The 16,476-nt window shown below is 42.2% G+C and overlaps 1 protein-coding gene across 2 annotated transcripts in view; it reads left to right on the forward strand.

The window, feature by feature from the left end:
- The first annotated feature begins 1,030 nt into the window (after nt 1–1,030).
- Nucleotides 1,031–16,476, forward strand: part of CHD7 (chromodomain helicase DNA binding protein 7) — a 90,714-nt gene continuing 75,268 nt past the window's right edge. For both annotated transcript variants that reach the window (XM_075706580.1, XM_075706582.1), the window contains exon 1: nt 1,031–2,713. In XM_075706580.1, coding sequence (XP_075562695.1) covers nt 1,031–2,713 — 1,683 coding nt within the window. The remainder of the gene's footprint in view (nt 2,714–16,476) is intronic.

Genomic DNA, 16,476 nt, shown 5'->3' on the forward strand with positions numbered 1-16,476 from the left:
AAAACTTCAGTGTGGTCTTCTGAAGCGCTGTAGTTGCAGTTAGTAGCATGATTGCCTGAAGATGAATAATGAACTCCAATGATAGTGTTCCCTGTTATCATCATGAGAAAAATTAGGATATGGGTTGAGAAATCTCCCCTATCATAGAATGAAGCTTTGGAATTTAATTTTCTTACACAAATTGAGCATATAGTTTTGCTTAAATGGGAAGAAGCGTCATGTCTTTCAGTATACAACTTCATTAAATGAAGATAAATTGTGTGTCTTTAAAAAAAAATACAGGGTTTTTTGGCTTCCTAAATGTTATGTCTTGGCATCTAGTGTGTTTTAGGGAGTCACCTCTGCGTGCATTTGAAAAATCTGTTGTCTGTATAACCAACTTTAGTCTGTCGGAGGACTTGGTGCTTCTGCTTGCTCATCTGATTACGCAGCTCAAGGGAATAAGGTTAAGGACGTGCTGTTGGTAACTAGAGCGTTTTCAGGGCTTTAGTTCGGCAGATGGGCTGCTTGGCTATATTCATACATCTGCCTACCTGCTGTGGCAGCTGCTGCTGCTGCATGTTGTGTTCTTTTGTTCTGTTCCACCCAAGAAAGAAGCACTAGGAAGTGTAGTGAATGGATTAATTTAAGGTTCAGGCTAGTGTTTTGCTTGCTTCCTAACTCTCTATCATAATAAAGCTTCTGATAAAGCTAATGAATCCTTCCTAAAGTGAAATAGATTTTTAAGATGTATTTCAGGGGCTGAAACTAGCTAGCATTGTCTAAAAAACAGTCGAGTGTGTTTTCTTTATATTGCCTGACATTATTTATTTCAATATCTTCCTCTCTTTCTCCCCCTTCCCCCACTTTTTCTAGGAGCAGCAACCAGACTTTGCCTGACACTGCGTGGTCCAAAAGAATTAAGGAAATATGGAATGACATGAAGGAGATTAGTTGAGGATTAAAGGCTTTGAGGACAAAACACCTCGCCGAGGTGAAGCACAGACTAGCATTCTAGTTGTAGCTCCGAGGAGCTGTGTGCTGAAAAAAGATGGCAGATCCAGGAATGATGAGTCTGTTTGGAGAAGATGGGAATATTTTCAGTGAAGGGTTGGAAGGTCTTGGAGAATGTGGATATCCTGAAAATACAGTAAATCCTATGGGGCAGCAAATGCCCATGGATCAAGGATTTCCCTCTTTACAGTCGTCTCTTCATCATCCCCCTGCAAATCAAAATCAGGCCAAGTTGACCCATTTTGATCACTATAATCAATACGAACAGCAGAAAATGCACCTGATGGATCAGCCGAACAGGATGATAAGCAATGCCCCTGGGAATGGTATAGCGTCTCCTCATTCGCAGTATCACAACCCTCCAGTTCCTCAGGTTCCTCACGGCAGTGGTGCTGGTGGTCAGATGGGAGTCTATCCCAGCATGCAGAACGAAAGACACGGGCAACCTTTCGTAGACAGTGGCTCCATGTGGGGACCACGGGCAGTTCAAGTGCCAGACCAGATAAGAGCACCATACCAGCAGCAACAGCAGCAGCAACCGCAACCCACACAGCCGCCACAGGCACCCTCCGGACCCCCTGGGCAGGGCCATCCTCAGCACATGCAGCAGATGGGAAACTACATGGCTCGTGGTGATTTTTCAATGCAGCAGCACGGTCAGCCGCAACAGCAGAGGATGAACCAGTTTTCTCAAGGCCAAGAAGGCCTCAATCAGGGAAACCCTTTCATTGCCACCTCAGGACCTGGCCACTTGTCTCATGTGCCCCAGCAGAATCCCAGTATGGCACCTTCTTTGCGACACTCAGTCCAGCAATTTCACCACCATCCCCCCACTGCTCTCCATGGAGAATCAGTAGCCCACAGTCCCAGATTCTCCCCTAATCCTCCCCAGCAGGGTGCTGTTAGGCCGCAAACACTTAATTTTAGTTCTCGGAGCCAGACGGTACCCTCACCTACTATAAACAACTCAGGGCAGTATTCTCGATATCCTTACAGTAACCTTAATCAGGGATTAGTTAATAATACAGGGATGAATCAGAATTTAGGCCTTACAAATAACACTCCAATGAATCAATCTGTACCAAGATACCCAAATGCTGTCGGATTTCCATCAAACAGTGGTCAAGGACTAATGCACCAGCAACCCATCCACCCTAGTGGCTCACTTAACCAAATGAACACGCAAACTATGCACCCTTCACAGCCTCAGGGAACTTATGCCTCTCCACCTCCCATGTCACCTATGAAAGCAATGAGTAATCCAGCAGGTACACCTCCTCCACAGGTTAGACCTGGTAGTGCTGGAATACCAATGGAAGTTGGCAGTTATCCAAATATACCCCATCCTCAGCCGTCACACCAGCCCCCTGGTGCCATGGGAATTGGACAAAGGAATATGGGCCCCCGAAACATGCAACAGAATCGTCCGTTTATGGGTATGTCTTCAACACCACGGGAGATGGGTGGGCACATGAGACCAAATGGTTGTCCAGGTGTTGGCCTTGCAGATCCACAAGCAATACAAGAGCGACTAATATCTGGCCAGCAGCTTCCTAGTCAACAGCAGTCTTTTCAACAGCAAATGCCAACCTGTCCTCCCATGCAGCCTCATCCAGGGATACATCATCAGTCTTCACCACCCCCACATCCTCATCATCAGCCTTGGGCACAGCTTCACCAGTCACCACAAAACACACCACAAAAAGTGCCTGTCCTTCAGGTAAGCTACTTCCAATGCATAGAAAATGTTTTAAATTACTGTAAAAGCGTTCCAGGATACACAAGATCGATGGTTTCAGAATAGTTGCTCCTGTTTGTTACTGGTTATGTGGCTTTCTTGGTGCGCAGAAGCTGAAGGTAAAATGAGGTTCAGGTAGCTTGCTAATGTCCTTACAGTAATTTTTACAGGATAGCATGATGGATAGACCAAAATATGATACAGCAACAGGACAAGCTGAATACCTGCTTTTTTTCATGTTGGTTCCTTTGAGGGGAAAATGGAAAGCATGTGTGAGAGTTGTCATTAAAACTATTAATTTTTGTATTTGCAACTTGGACAAAGAAGTGTGTGTTAATAATGGGTTTATTTTGGCCAAACAGAGGGTTTTCTTTAAGTCCTAAGGGAACGTTTTGTGGTTTTAAGTTAAAGCTGAAATTTTTATGTGTGAAAAGATTTCCAGCATGAACTTCTTCAGCACTAAGTAATGCAACTGAGAAGTGGTGGGGCAACAGTTTATGCAAGGAGAAGACAGCAGATGTGAATCACAGTCTGAAATCAAATCTTCTGAGGCTTAAATGAAATCTCTAATAAGATAGAAGTTTTATTTTACTGAGTCTCTGATCTGTCAGGTTTCGATGAAAATGTATTGCTTCCACATCGTTTTTCAATTAAAAGCTAAAAACAGTAAAACGTCTTGATCCTCTGTAGCTTAGCAGGTTTGACTACATGCTAGTATGTTAAGCTTGAGCTGAAAAAGTGCCTTTTGGGATCTTCGCATTTGCCATTGCTTGCCTCTGGATCGATGAGTCATCATTCAAGAGGTTTTGGTACTGCATGCATAGGTGGTCAAGATATCAGAGGTTTAATTTTTTTTTTAAACCAGTCAGTCATTAATGCCACGTAGCCCTGCCCATAAAAATTTGGAGACAATTATTGGAATGCAGTCATAACGATACGACACTACAATAAGCTTAATAAATCATAAAAACAGCTGTCCTAGCCAGTGTCCCAGGCCTGTGCGGAAAGCAGCTGCTCAGCAGTCCCCTCCACTGCTGCCTGCCGGCTGCTTCTGTTAGCCGCTCCGCACAGCGTGAGGTGGGTCTGGGAATCAGATGTATGCGCTGCAGAGCGGCAGCTGACAAGGAGTGGTAGATGGAGCAGCTCAGCAGCTGGGAGAGGCTTCCACATTCCCTGTGGAAGAGAGGAAGGGGGAGCGCTGGAGGTGCCATAGGGTGGGGAAGCCCTGGGAGGGAGATCAGGGACTAAGCTGGGCAAGGGGAAGGACACAGTCTTTCTGGGAGGGAGGAGGAAGCTCTCCTCTGAAGGGGCAAAAAATATCTTCAAGACAGTCTTTCTCTCCCCTGCTTACCTCAAAAATGGTGTGAAATTTTATACCTGTGTTGGCTGTTCCTCTCCCCCCACCTCCACGCACAGGCTTTGTTTGGAGAACCTAAATTACAGTTCTCGCACGTACATGGAATTGTGTGTTACTTCTTGAGAAAGCAGTAACAATACACCTTGTGTTATCAACTGTGCGGGTAAACAGGATGAAAAAGGAGAGAACTCAACACCATACCAAAAAAAACAAGAGTATGAGCAGATATTTGGAAAGGGAGTAATGACAGCATGGAGAAATCAGTACAGAAAGATTGGGGATCAGAAAAAGAAGCAAAAGATGTGGCTTTTACCCTGAAGATGAGGGCTGACACATCTAGCAGAAAAAAATTGAAAGAACATTGTAGAAATGGTAACGTAAGACTTCTAAGACAGTAAAGGAACAAAAACCAGCACAACTAGAATCTTTCACAGCTAGTGATGGTTGGGATGTGGGAAGGGGGAAGACTTGAGGTTGACTGTGCTTTAAAGTTGTGGTGTTCTTCACTGGCATTAATTCCTTGTTTTCATCTGGCCATCCAGTAAACCTTCTTTTGGCAGCAAGAGGTGGTTTGGGAGGAGAAGGTTTACTTGTAGAATGGACAGGCTTGTTAAATGTTCTTGGGACATTCATTTCCCTGTAATCAGTGAAGAGGTAAAACGCAGGCGGTTCAACCCTTAAATGAGCTGTGCAACCTATTACAAAGTTCTGAACTGCAGATGAATAGCCTGAACAAAGGTAAGTGCTGAAACTAAATAATTAGAGGAAAACCACATGATAAGTTATTTGATTAAAATCAGTAATTCAAACAGTTGTAGCTAGCCAAGTAACTTCTCTGTTAGCCTGCATCTGTTAAGTTTTTATTTGGTAAAAGTTATTGTTAACATACCTTCCCATTAAGTAATTAGTTTGAGACCTGACTGTAGTAATGAAACTCTTTTGACAGGCAGGCATTTCCCCCTTGAAAACTGTTTGGATGAAATAAATACTGTTCAAGTCAATGAAAACTCAGCTCCTCCCCACCCCCTGGGGAAAAATGCAGATGTGTGAAACCCCCGCTCTTAAGACTGAAATCAGAATTCGTAGCTCTCCTGTCTGTGTCGTGGTTTTCCCTTCATGTCAGTTGGCAGAAAACTGTTCACTGAAGAAGAGTTATTTAAATGACTGGTTTGTGTTTATTTGTATAAAATGAATCAACAAAATGAATATAGTCAGTGAAATGGAAATCACTATGTACTTTTAAATCAACAGAAGCCATCTTAGTAATTATTTTTCAGTGATTTGAAGCTAGCCTTATCATGGGAAGGCTGTAATACTTGTGGTTAACCAAATTACTGTTTTGTTTTTAGATATGTTGGAAGGAAAGTGAAGTTCTTTTGCTTTTAAGTTGAAAGAAATTGCTGTGTCGATTCTAGGGCTTGTTATTTCTTTTTTGTGTGCAAAACTGCAAATTATTTTGGCTGGGAGATAGAGCTGGTGATTGACAATTCAGCTGGTTTAGGTTAATAGCTGAAAACTGGACATGGTTATTAGGACTTTGTAAGCAGTGAGTTGCTGGCTTCAGTGGAGTTTGATAGTTTCATAAGAACCACTGTAGCGTTGGGACATTCAGTGTGCTTGGTTTTTCAAGCCCTCTTTTGAAACGTTCTTCACCAAAGTTGCTTTTGGTGGCCGTGGTGTGTGTGGGGGGTTCTGCTGCGGCCGGGTAGTTGGCCAAGGTGCAAAGCAGAGAGTAGGAGTAGCTTGCTTGTTTTCACAGTGGAGTCATCTGTGTTGGGCTTGTGAGCTTCTGATCTCCAAAATACTCATAAATGATCTGGAAAAGAGTGAAAAGTCAGATGGCAAAGTTTGCTGCTGCTGTTAACACACTCAAAGCTGAGTGCCAAGTGCAGACATGGTGAAGAGCCTAACAATAATGAAACTAAATAATTAGAAGTACAACAGGAATGTCAACCGCTTGGCTGTAAGCTGTGTGAGTCAAGGCATGGCCACGAGAAGTTTAGATTGGATATTACGAAAAATTTCTTCACCGAAAGGGATGTCAACCATTGGAACAGGCTGCCCAGGGAAGTGGTTGAGTCCCCATCCCTGGAGGTATTTAAAAGACATGGAGATGGGGCACTTAGGGATGTGGTGTAGTGGTGGACTTGGCAGTGTTAGGTTTACAGTTGGACTTGATGATCTTAAGGGTCTTTTCCAACCTAAATGATTCTGTAATGCTATGGTGCCTGGGCAGTGAAATGGCAGGCAAAAACCTCTCCTTAGGAACAGGGTCTTGGTATTAGATGGCTATCTGAAAACGTGCTATGACAGTCAAAGAAATAAATCAGTGGGTATTGTTATGGAAGTAGTAGAGAGCAAAACACAGATTGTTATTATGCTGCTGCATGTATGCATGGTATGCCGATGTGGCAAGTGCTGTGCTGCTTTGGGTCCCTTCCTCAGACCTCAGAAAATACTGTAGCACTTGAAAAAGCACAGAGGGGGATGATTTAGGGGGGAAGGGGAGGAGAGAGATGGTGAAAGTCTCTAAAATTGTGAGTAATGTGGGTGTGTGAAGAAGGTGAATGTGAAACAAGGGTTGTTTGTCACCTGTTTTTGTCTCCTTGAATTCTTTTAAGGTATTCAGCAAATTGTCAGGTGGTGAGCTCAGAACTGCACATTAAGAACCGCTGATCTCTGAGATGTTGTACAGAAAAATACATCATCATGTGATAAACATGAGGGCACCGCATTTGGCTTAGCAGATATATGCTGTAAATAAGTGGCAGAGAGTTTCCTGTTGGGGTGCATCTATTGTGTGCGTGTCCGGTTCTTGCCCTCTCTGATAAAGTCCGTGGAAGAGTACATATCAGGTTAGTCAGGCCGCTGGGGGTCTAATGCTATGCAGTTGCTCTTACATATCATTGTTTTCAGAGAATTTTATTAGTGATAGAGAAAACATAGGGTTTTTTTGCCAAGAATAGGGTATTCTGGGTGTGTTGTTACACAGAACTTCTTATTTACACACAGCTACTGTGTGGGCTGAAGTTTTGAGTCCTGTTCATTACTCATGTTCCAAAATGTGGTCTATATTATTTATAGTCAAACATAGGAATACTTAAATGACAGTTATGGTATAGCCTCTGCTCGACTAAATGGTAGAGCTCAATGGTGGACACCACCAGCGTTGAAGGATGCCGGGTTGCGGTGTCCAGCTTCTTGTGGAGAAGGAATTAATTTTGTGTGTGTTACCAGTTCAGTGCCAGGTTTATTCTGCTGGCCTGACTATCTGTTGGCGTGTGACTTTGCTATACATCATCATTCAGAGCTGTGTCTGGTATGAACACATTCTTGTGAAATTTCCTGCCCTCCCTTGCAGGGGAAGAGGCCGGGAAAGTCCTGCTGAGTCACCAGCTGGGTCACCCCTGTCACAGGCCCTTCCTGCATTTTCAAACCCCGCGTTGCTGCCTCAGTTTAATTTAAACTTGGGTATACCTGAATGGAGAGGGATATTAATGAAAACTGCTATCAGCTGGAGGGGTTTGACGCAATATCCTAACCCAGCAGAGAGTGCATGTTAAGTCAGTTACTGCTGGCACGCTAAAAAGTAGTTGACTTTCTCCTGGGTATTTAATTGTTCTAATGCCTAAGAATAGTAAAAAGAGACTGACTTCTTTCTTACCTCCTTACTGTCGTCCCATAACCAATTATCTTACAATGTGTGTCCTATAATTTTATTTAGTAAGAAATGGTAACGTTTCAGATGGTTAGGATTTTTCCCATAAATTAATATTCATACGCAAAGTCTGACAGCTCCAGAGAGAACTTGTTAGCTTTTTAATCCCTTGAGTGTTTAGCTTTTTGACTATTTTCCTGTCAATAAGTACCAATTTTTTAAAAAACTTATAAACTCTTATTGGGTACTTCTTGCTTTGATACAGAGGCTATTTCATGTGACTGCTAGCTGTTTGTGTTCAGCAAAATGTCAAGCCTGCCCCTGGAAATTCTGGTTTCCCGTTCGAACTGTTCATAGACCAGCAAACTAGTGTATGTTGGCAAGGGTGTTGAAGGTGCTAGACTAAACGGAATTAAAAAAACTCCACTAATGCTGAACCTTGATTGATTACAATTGTATATTATTTTTATATGTAGATATGCATATATGTGTGTGTGTGTATTCATGTAAAATATATGTAAAAAACCTAGGCCATATCAGACGTTGTGGAGAATGATGAAGGAAAAGCTAAGAAGAAAATCCATAGTATTCATCTAAAAGTAAAGGCTGATAATTACAGGCTTCTGCTGTATTTTGTTGAGGCTCTGAAGAACCCCTGTATTTGAGCAATGTATGCAATGTAATTAACTATAATTTTCCAAATAAAAGAAAAGTAGACCATTAAAGCTACCTTTGGTTAAAAGTATTGAAGCTGTTTCACCTCTGTGGAGTAGAACAGCCTGTTACACTGATAACCCGATCCATCCACGAGCTAGTTCACATGCAGGTGTCTCAAAGGCTATAATAATAGTAAATACTTTGTCCAGCCAGAGTTCATGTTCTGAAACTCCTCGGGTATATTCCAGTCTAACAGTTAAGATTAACATACCCAAAGGCTTATTTTGTTATCACCCTTGAGAAGGCTATATGTACTTTTGTAAATAAAGAGTTGCAGTGATTCTGCAGTGAGTAGTCCTTTGGGCCAAAGACTTGTAGTTTTGAGGTGGTTTTGCTGTGGATTTTTTGGTCTTTTTTACTGCTGAGGAGCTACAAGCAACTTGAGGAATACTTCTTCCCTCAGGTGCCATGATTTGACTGTGATGAAAACAATTTGTGCCATTAAATTATCTGCTCTGGAGTTTTGGGTAAAGCCAGTTTGCAGCATTAGCATTAAAAACACAAGTCTGCATCAGCATACTGATACTGTAGGCTTAGGAGTTACCAGACTTGTTCTTCAGCATGAGTATGTTGAAAGTTTCTATGATATGTTGGTGACCTGAATGTGTTTTTTCTTGAAATCATTAGCATTACCTAGGGAATCACCTAACTAGAAATACTTTTAAATTTATGCTGCTATTCAGTACTGCAGTACAGTATTCTTATCTGCTGATGGTCACTTCTAGTGGGATTTGGCAGTCATCTTATTTTCCCATGGCTGAACACATTCTCCTATTTTATATTTATTTGAACAAATTTAATCTGTTGTTTCAGAGAAGCTTTTCTTCATGACTGAAAGCTGATACTGTAATACAAACCCTCATGTCTGTATCATCATCAGCCTACATAACTTATAAGGGGGGAAAATTGTGGCAAATGAAAGGAGAAATGCTTGATTTTTTTTTTACCTTTTTTTAAAATTATTATTTCTTTAAATACAGTGGCACTCTTAATAAGGAACAAGTTGCAAGCAAAATAGTAATTTCCTGCTTTTTTTATTATGGATCTTTCTCCTGGTCTTCCATCCTGCTCTTTTTCATGTGGAATTTGAGGCATCCATTTGTTTTAAACTAATCTGCCTTTGCTTGTATCTTGAATGCAAGTGTCACAAACTTGCGTAAGTGCCCTCTCTTTTTTTCCTCTGGGGAGAGTAAATATCTAAGTTCCCACTGTGATGGGACATCATCACTTTGAAGTTTGATTTTTAACTTCTGTCTGTAGAGGTTGTTTTCTCCCTCAGTTCAGTGAGATGGTGCTTTTCACTTTGAATTTTCAGATTCCAGTTATAATGAAAGAACTGATAACCAAACAATTATGAAGCTAAATACTGGAATGGTATTTTTAAAAAGGGATGGTCTCACCTGACCAACGTATCTGAACAGATGTATGTACGCCTCCGATTTGTTTCTTTATTCTCTTTGAGAGCTTTCCTTTCTAAGTATCAATGTTCTTTTAATTGTGTGGAGAGAGAGAGAGAGATATTATACAGGTGGTAATGTGGTCTGGATTTTGGGAACAAATTGCTTGGGTGTTTTTCTTCAGAGATGTTATCTATAAATATTTGGTACCTTCTCTTGTCAACAGTTGTAAAGTTTGGTAGCTAAGGAGCGAGATTAACACCCTTCAATTTTTCACGGTGATTAAAGCATCTGTTCATACAGATCTTTCTTTTGAAAAATTCCCAAGTTTGCAGGTGTGGTCTAAAGATGTTTAAGCAGGTTCTCGGGAGCTGGTGGGAGCAGAGTAGGAAGCGTGGGCAGGAAGCGGTGATCAGGGAGGGGGCAGCGAAAGGCTGAGCTGAGCTGATGGAGCAGGGCTGAGCAGTGGGAACAGAGAGGAAATGGCCAACGCCTGTGTTTAAAATGGGGACAGAGAAGTTCAGGGAGTCACCCCACCTCTCCTGTACCAGCTGCTTGAGTCACCTTGCCTCTTGAGCCCTTGCCAGAGGCAGCCATTTGGCAAATGGTGCCTGTTGCTGCTCTGCACGCTGCTTCAGGGTGCACCTTTGTGTCACCATGCTGTGGGCAGATGGTCCACTGACAGCTTCCCAGCATAGTTGTGTGAAGTCAATAACTCTCAGTAGCTAATCTGCTTAAAAAAAATAATCCATGCAAATGAAGGTGGCAGAGGTCTGGGATACAGAACCGTAGCTCCTTCCTTGCATGAGCACACCTGATCATTTGATGAACTGCCTTATCTGGCCAGGTCACGTTCCTGGCATCTCTTCACTGCGTGGCCACACGATCGCCCAAGCTGGTGGTGTGGGAGTAGGAATGCTTGGTGAGGGAAGATGGGGACTGCCTCTTCCTCTGGCAGTGAGCTTTCAGGCCCTTTACACCCTTATGCAGCTCAAGTTTCTGTAGCACTTGCCTTCAGTAACCAGCCCTTGAGTCCTCCCTCAATTTTTGCTAAATTAAGACTTCCACTAGAAGTCAAAGCTTTGTCTTGTTTTATTGAATTAGTGGCAAACAGGTCACATTCCAGCTTCTCCCGATTTTTTTTCACCTTTTGTTCCTTTTTCACACAAATATAAATGAGTGATTTGATTTCAGAGGTGTGTTTTCTTTTTTGGAAAAGAAGGACTTTTTTCCTCTTCCAACTGAAGTATTTGCAGCTATTTTGTTATTGAAGAGATGAAAGGACATCTCCTTTCTAGCAAAGAGAGCTTGGCACAATTTCATTAGAAGTGCGTCATGTGCATTGAAATGAGGGAAGATGCCTCCAATATCTGTCAGTGAATTGTTTTCCTTGAGGACTGAATGGGATTCTTTTCTTCAACATCGAGAATTGTTTAAAAGCATGAAAAGTTAGAAATAAAAGATTAGTTTCTTAGTTGTCTTTATGAGGAAACAGAACTAAGAGGATGGCTTAGTGATCCGAGTGTGGGTTTGATTTATAAACTCTGGAATCAGCATTCTTTCTGATTTTACTGACCTTGATATATCACCTATTTAGTTAGAATTTTCTCAGTTACTGGGCAGGGTTGGCAATAGTGTTTCCCCTGTTTATGAAGAGAAACGTACAGATGATGGGCATAAAGATTGTTATTTATTCAAAACCTAAATTCCTAAAACTCCCGATTCCAATTCTTACTCAGAATATTGATCTGTTACTCTAAAACGTGCCATCTCCCTGCTCTCCCTGTCACTCCTTCCAATATTGCTCTTGCTTAAGAGTGCAGCTCAAGAAGATGGAGATGACCAGTCTAACAGTTCAAAGCAGGACATCCCACTTCTTGTGTAGGAATTTGGTAATTGTAGAGGTTAACTTGAGAGTAGTGCAGTTATACAAGTTGTGGAAGAAAACAAGTGGAGATCTCTCTGATCTTCCACTGTTGGGTTGAGAGGAATCTTTGTTCCTTTGCTTCTGTCCGTCACCTGTTCATCCCTGAATCAATACCGACGGTCTGGATGCAACTCTTGCCTGTACTCCTCCTCAGTGGTTTTATTGTGTTAGCCAAGCTTAGGAGACAGCAGCCTCATGTATTACACTGAACAAGCACAAAAATTAAGAACTTCTGGGAGCGGGCTCATATTGCATGGGTTGCTGCTGTAGAAATTAAAAGTCAGGAAATCTTAACTTCTGGAGCTTGGCAGATTTCTGTGGAATATTACCAACCTTTTAATTTTGGAAAACTGCAAGTATTTGTCCTCAAGAGTGCAAGACTTATTCTTCAGTATACAGCACCAAATGTGTCTTTGCTATATTGATATAACATGTTGTAGGGAGTGCCAAATACTTATTTAAGTTTCATCTTTCACCTTTTTTATACTTTGTTAAATACAAACTCTTGTTATTTTAATCAGAGAGGAAATTTTCATATGTAATACAAGAGTTCCCAAAAGGAATGTATACCTACCTACAATAGAGTTCTTTCTTAAAACAGGCTGGATAACTTAATCAGTTTAATCAGAAAAACATTAGTCAACTTTAATTGTGCTAATTAAATTGTGTTTTATTATGTCTCTGTAACTCCCGCAACCAAAAGAACATAATGACCACAGTGACCGAGAAGTTAGTACTTCTATAGATTTTTGGATTTAGTGTTCCTGTAAGAAAAGAGAGAGAGAGGGCTCATAACAAGCTTCACAACAAACTTCCTAATATCTAGTAGTCAATGTGAACTCTGCGTTTTCCACACTCCTTTTACATCTCCTTTCTTTCCAGATGGCCCTCCATCCACTTGCATTCTGGTACTTCCTATCTTTTTTGGCCCTGCAAGACTCTGATAACTGTGATAATACTGTAATTTTCCTTACATGTGAGTGCTGAATGATATGAAGTGCTTTATTTTTGGAAGAAATCTTTCTGTACCAGCCAATTGTTGCTAAATATAGTGGGAAGCTTGTAATATACAGTGCATGTTTGAATTTAAAGCAATACCTTCCCATAAAATTTGACCTCGCAGTTTAGTTGTACAACTGTATATGAAATATATAGTCATTAAAACTAGTCTAAAACTTTGGACTTTATAGTTGTTATTCATATCTCACTGTTTGCTAATAGGATATTGCAAATGTTTACCAGGGCACGCACCATCAGTTGCGGACATAGGGATAAATGCCTACAATAGTGGGAGACTACTTAGTTCTTAAGTCTTTCTCTCTGCTAGCTTCCTTTGAAATATTTCAGGAGAACTTGTTGAAAACCAGGTAATTGTGTAACTAAGGCATTAGACTGGGATTCAGGGAATCTTTTCTGTCTGACGTAGGTTGCTTGATAACCGTTTGTTTTGTGTTTGTATTGCCTGTGTTTGTGTCGGGTGTGCTTGAGGGGTGCTCTGCAGCAGTGGCGAGCAGGGGATGGCAGAGCAGTTCCCACAGTTCCCTGCCGCGCTGTACAGCGATACCTAGAAATGCAACTCGGAAACTGTTAATGGCAGTGAGGGGTAAGTTATAAAGGGTCACTTCAGACACAGCTCTCCGGTGATAATACGGTATTACAATATAAAACATAATTTAGACCTGATATTGCTGTAGGCATGTCTGATTTAAGGGATTTTTACATGCTGCTATAAGTTGTGTGAAGGACAGCTGGAACTCGGATACTAAAGGTATCTGCACTAAATATAAAGTATTTAATGTTTCATGGAACTATGTTAATCAAACTGGTTGGAGAACTAACGTGTGATTTAGACATAATTAAGAGTTATCTCAGTTGGTACTGCTAAATGAGGTGTTTGTCCACAGAAAAGGAAGCGTGGGGGTTTTGGTTGGGTTTTTTCTCCCCCCCCCCCCCCCCCCCCCCTCCAGTTCTAATGACGCTTTCAAATTGTTAGTTTAGCTCGATTACTAGAGGAGCTGGGAAAGGCCTACCTTTCATGTCATAAATACGTATTAAATAACATATTCAAAGGCTTTTTTTCATTTGTTGCTGTGACTAAAGAACTAGAGCTTGAGAAGTATCTTGGGTTCTTTGACATAAATGGATCTTGGGCAGCATATATAACATCAAAGGATTTTTTAACAAGTCTGTGATTTCAAACCCACTTTGTCATGCTGAAGCTAATAAAATATTGCAATGGAAAGGCCATTTTGAGAACTGCAGTCTTCCCACCCCAAAAGAAAAATCAAGTTGATTACTGATGATCTCTTTTGGTTTTGTATCTTATGTGTATCCATTAAGATTTCTCTGAGTCGGTGGTTTCAACCTGTGGTCTATACCTCTGAAGACCCCTGTGGACTGCTTTTAAGTGGCTTGGGAAAGGTGATTAAGGAGCGCAGGTTTATATGCTAAGCAACAATATGCGCATGGGAAGTTTTTAAAGAGAATTACATCTCCACTACTAGAGGCTTACAGATTAAAAAATGGAAAATAAAAAGTTGACAAGAGTTCTGTGTTATAACATAAATCTCACTTCAGACAGGAACTGCTCAGGCTGGTGTCTGAAATGACAGCAGTTACACCTCAGTGTAAACAGAAGCGTAGAGATCCCCTGTCCCAGCAAAGTGTATTGAGACCAGTACTGTTTAATATCTTCATCAACGACATAGATGGTGACATCAAGTGCACCCTCAGTAAATTTGCAAATGATACTAAGCTGAGTGGTGCAGTTGACGCATCTGAGGGATGCCATTCAGAGGGACCTGGGTGAGCTCGAGAAGTGGGCCCATGTGAACCTCATGAGGTTCAACAAGGCCAAGTGCAAGGTCCTGCACCCAGGTCTGGGCAACCCCTGATATCAGTACAGGGTGGGGGATGAAGGGATTGAGAGCAGCCCTGCAGAGAAGGACTTGGGGGTACTGGTGGATGAAAAGCTGGACATGAGCCGGCAATGGGCACTTGCAGCCCAGAAAGCCAACCGAATCCTGGGCTGCATCAAAAGCAGCGTGGCCAGCAGGTCGAGGGAGGTGATTCTGCCCCTCTGCTCTGCTCTGGTGAGACCTCACCTGGAGTACTGCGTCCAGCTCTGGGGCCCTCAGCACAAGGAGGACATGGACCTGCTGGAGCAGGTCCAGAGGAGGGACACCAAAATGATCGGAGGGCTGGAGCACCTCTCCTACGAGGCCAGGCTGAGAGAGTTGGGGTTGTTCAGCCTAGAGAAGAGAAGGCTGCGAGGAGATCTTATTGCAGCCTTTCAGTACTTAAAGGGGACTTATAAGAAAGATGGGGCCTGTTGCAATAGAACAAGGGGTAATGGTTTTAAACTGAAAGACAGTAGATTCAGGCTAGATTTAAGGAAGAAATTTTTTACAATGAGGGTGGTGACACACTAGAATAGGTTGCCCAGAGAGGTGGTAGAGGCCCCATCCCTGGCAACATTCAAGGTCAGGTTGGCTGGGGCTCTGAGCAGCCTGATCTAGTTAAAGCTGTCCCTGCTCACTGCAGGAGGGTTGGGCTGGATGACCTCTAAAGGTCCCTTCTGACCCAACCCATTCTATGGTTCTATGATCTCTTAGGGGGGGAATCCCAACAGTGAGTTCTGTGTGGCTGATCAAGACAGTGTATCCTCACCTCACCTGGAAGTAATGGATTGTACAGTGCCACCTTTTTTGGAAAGGACATGGAAAGACTGAAGAGAACATATACTGAAAAGGTTAATGTTTGCCTTTGGATTTGAAGGGACCTGGACATAACTGAGCCTTTCTGTGGAGCTGCATATCTTGTGACAGCATGAAACCACAGTTACCTTGGTTGTTTGACAGGTTAGTATTAGTAAGCCAGCTAGAAAAAGATGGCTTTAGCCTGTGATACGTACCCTCCATGTCTGTTAAATTCTTCCATCGGAGAACCTCTGAGTAACTTGAGTCAGGGGAATACACTGGTGGGGCAGGCAAACCCGATCACTGTTTCCATTTCACAGGGTGGAAATGTGCAGGCGGGTAATGTGCCTGGGGTTACGCAGGCGGCCACAAACCTCCTTCCTCTTCCGTCCCCACCGCCCTGGGCAGGCTTCTGCCACGGTGCTCTGAGGGGTGCTGTGCCGGGAGCCCTCCCTTGAGAAAAACTAACACGGCTTGTTCCTCAACTCCTGCGTGCTTTGTCAGATGCTAGGTTGACTACTTCTGTGCATTTGTCTGTCCTCAAAAAGGCAAAAAGCCTTTGGGTGTAGTCTTCTGTTCTGCTTTGTCTTTTAGTATATCCAAAATACAACCGCTGCAGCTTCAGAAAGTAACTTTCTGCATTTAAAGGGCTTTTACTAACTATGTCTAATTGGATAAACAAAAAATCTCGTGCAGAACTGTGGGGACTAATACATAAAAGGAATATTAGTAGTGAACGTGAAAATACCTACCTTACTTCAATCCTAGAAAACCACCAATTTACTTCTTCCAAGTCACAAACACAGAATTAAAATCCAATCAGCATATTTTCCTTTTATCTCAGGAACATATTCTGTGAGTTGTAGATGCTGAAGAGCTAGATGCTTGTATTTATAAGTAAAGCAAAGAAAATATTGGGGGGGGGGAGGGAACATATATATTTTACAAGAAGACCTGGAATGCAAGTAGTTGAAGTATGATCTGCAGGTTG

This window comes from Pelecanus crispus, chromosome 2 (genome assembly GCF_030463565.1).
Source record: "Pelecanus crispus isolate bPelCri1 chromosome 2, bPelCri1.pri, whole genome shotgun sequence".
In the NCBI taxonomy this organism is placed as follows: Eukaryota; Metazoa; Chordata; class Aves; order Pelecaniformes; family Pelecanidae; genus Pelecanus; species Pelecanus crispus.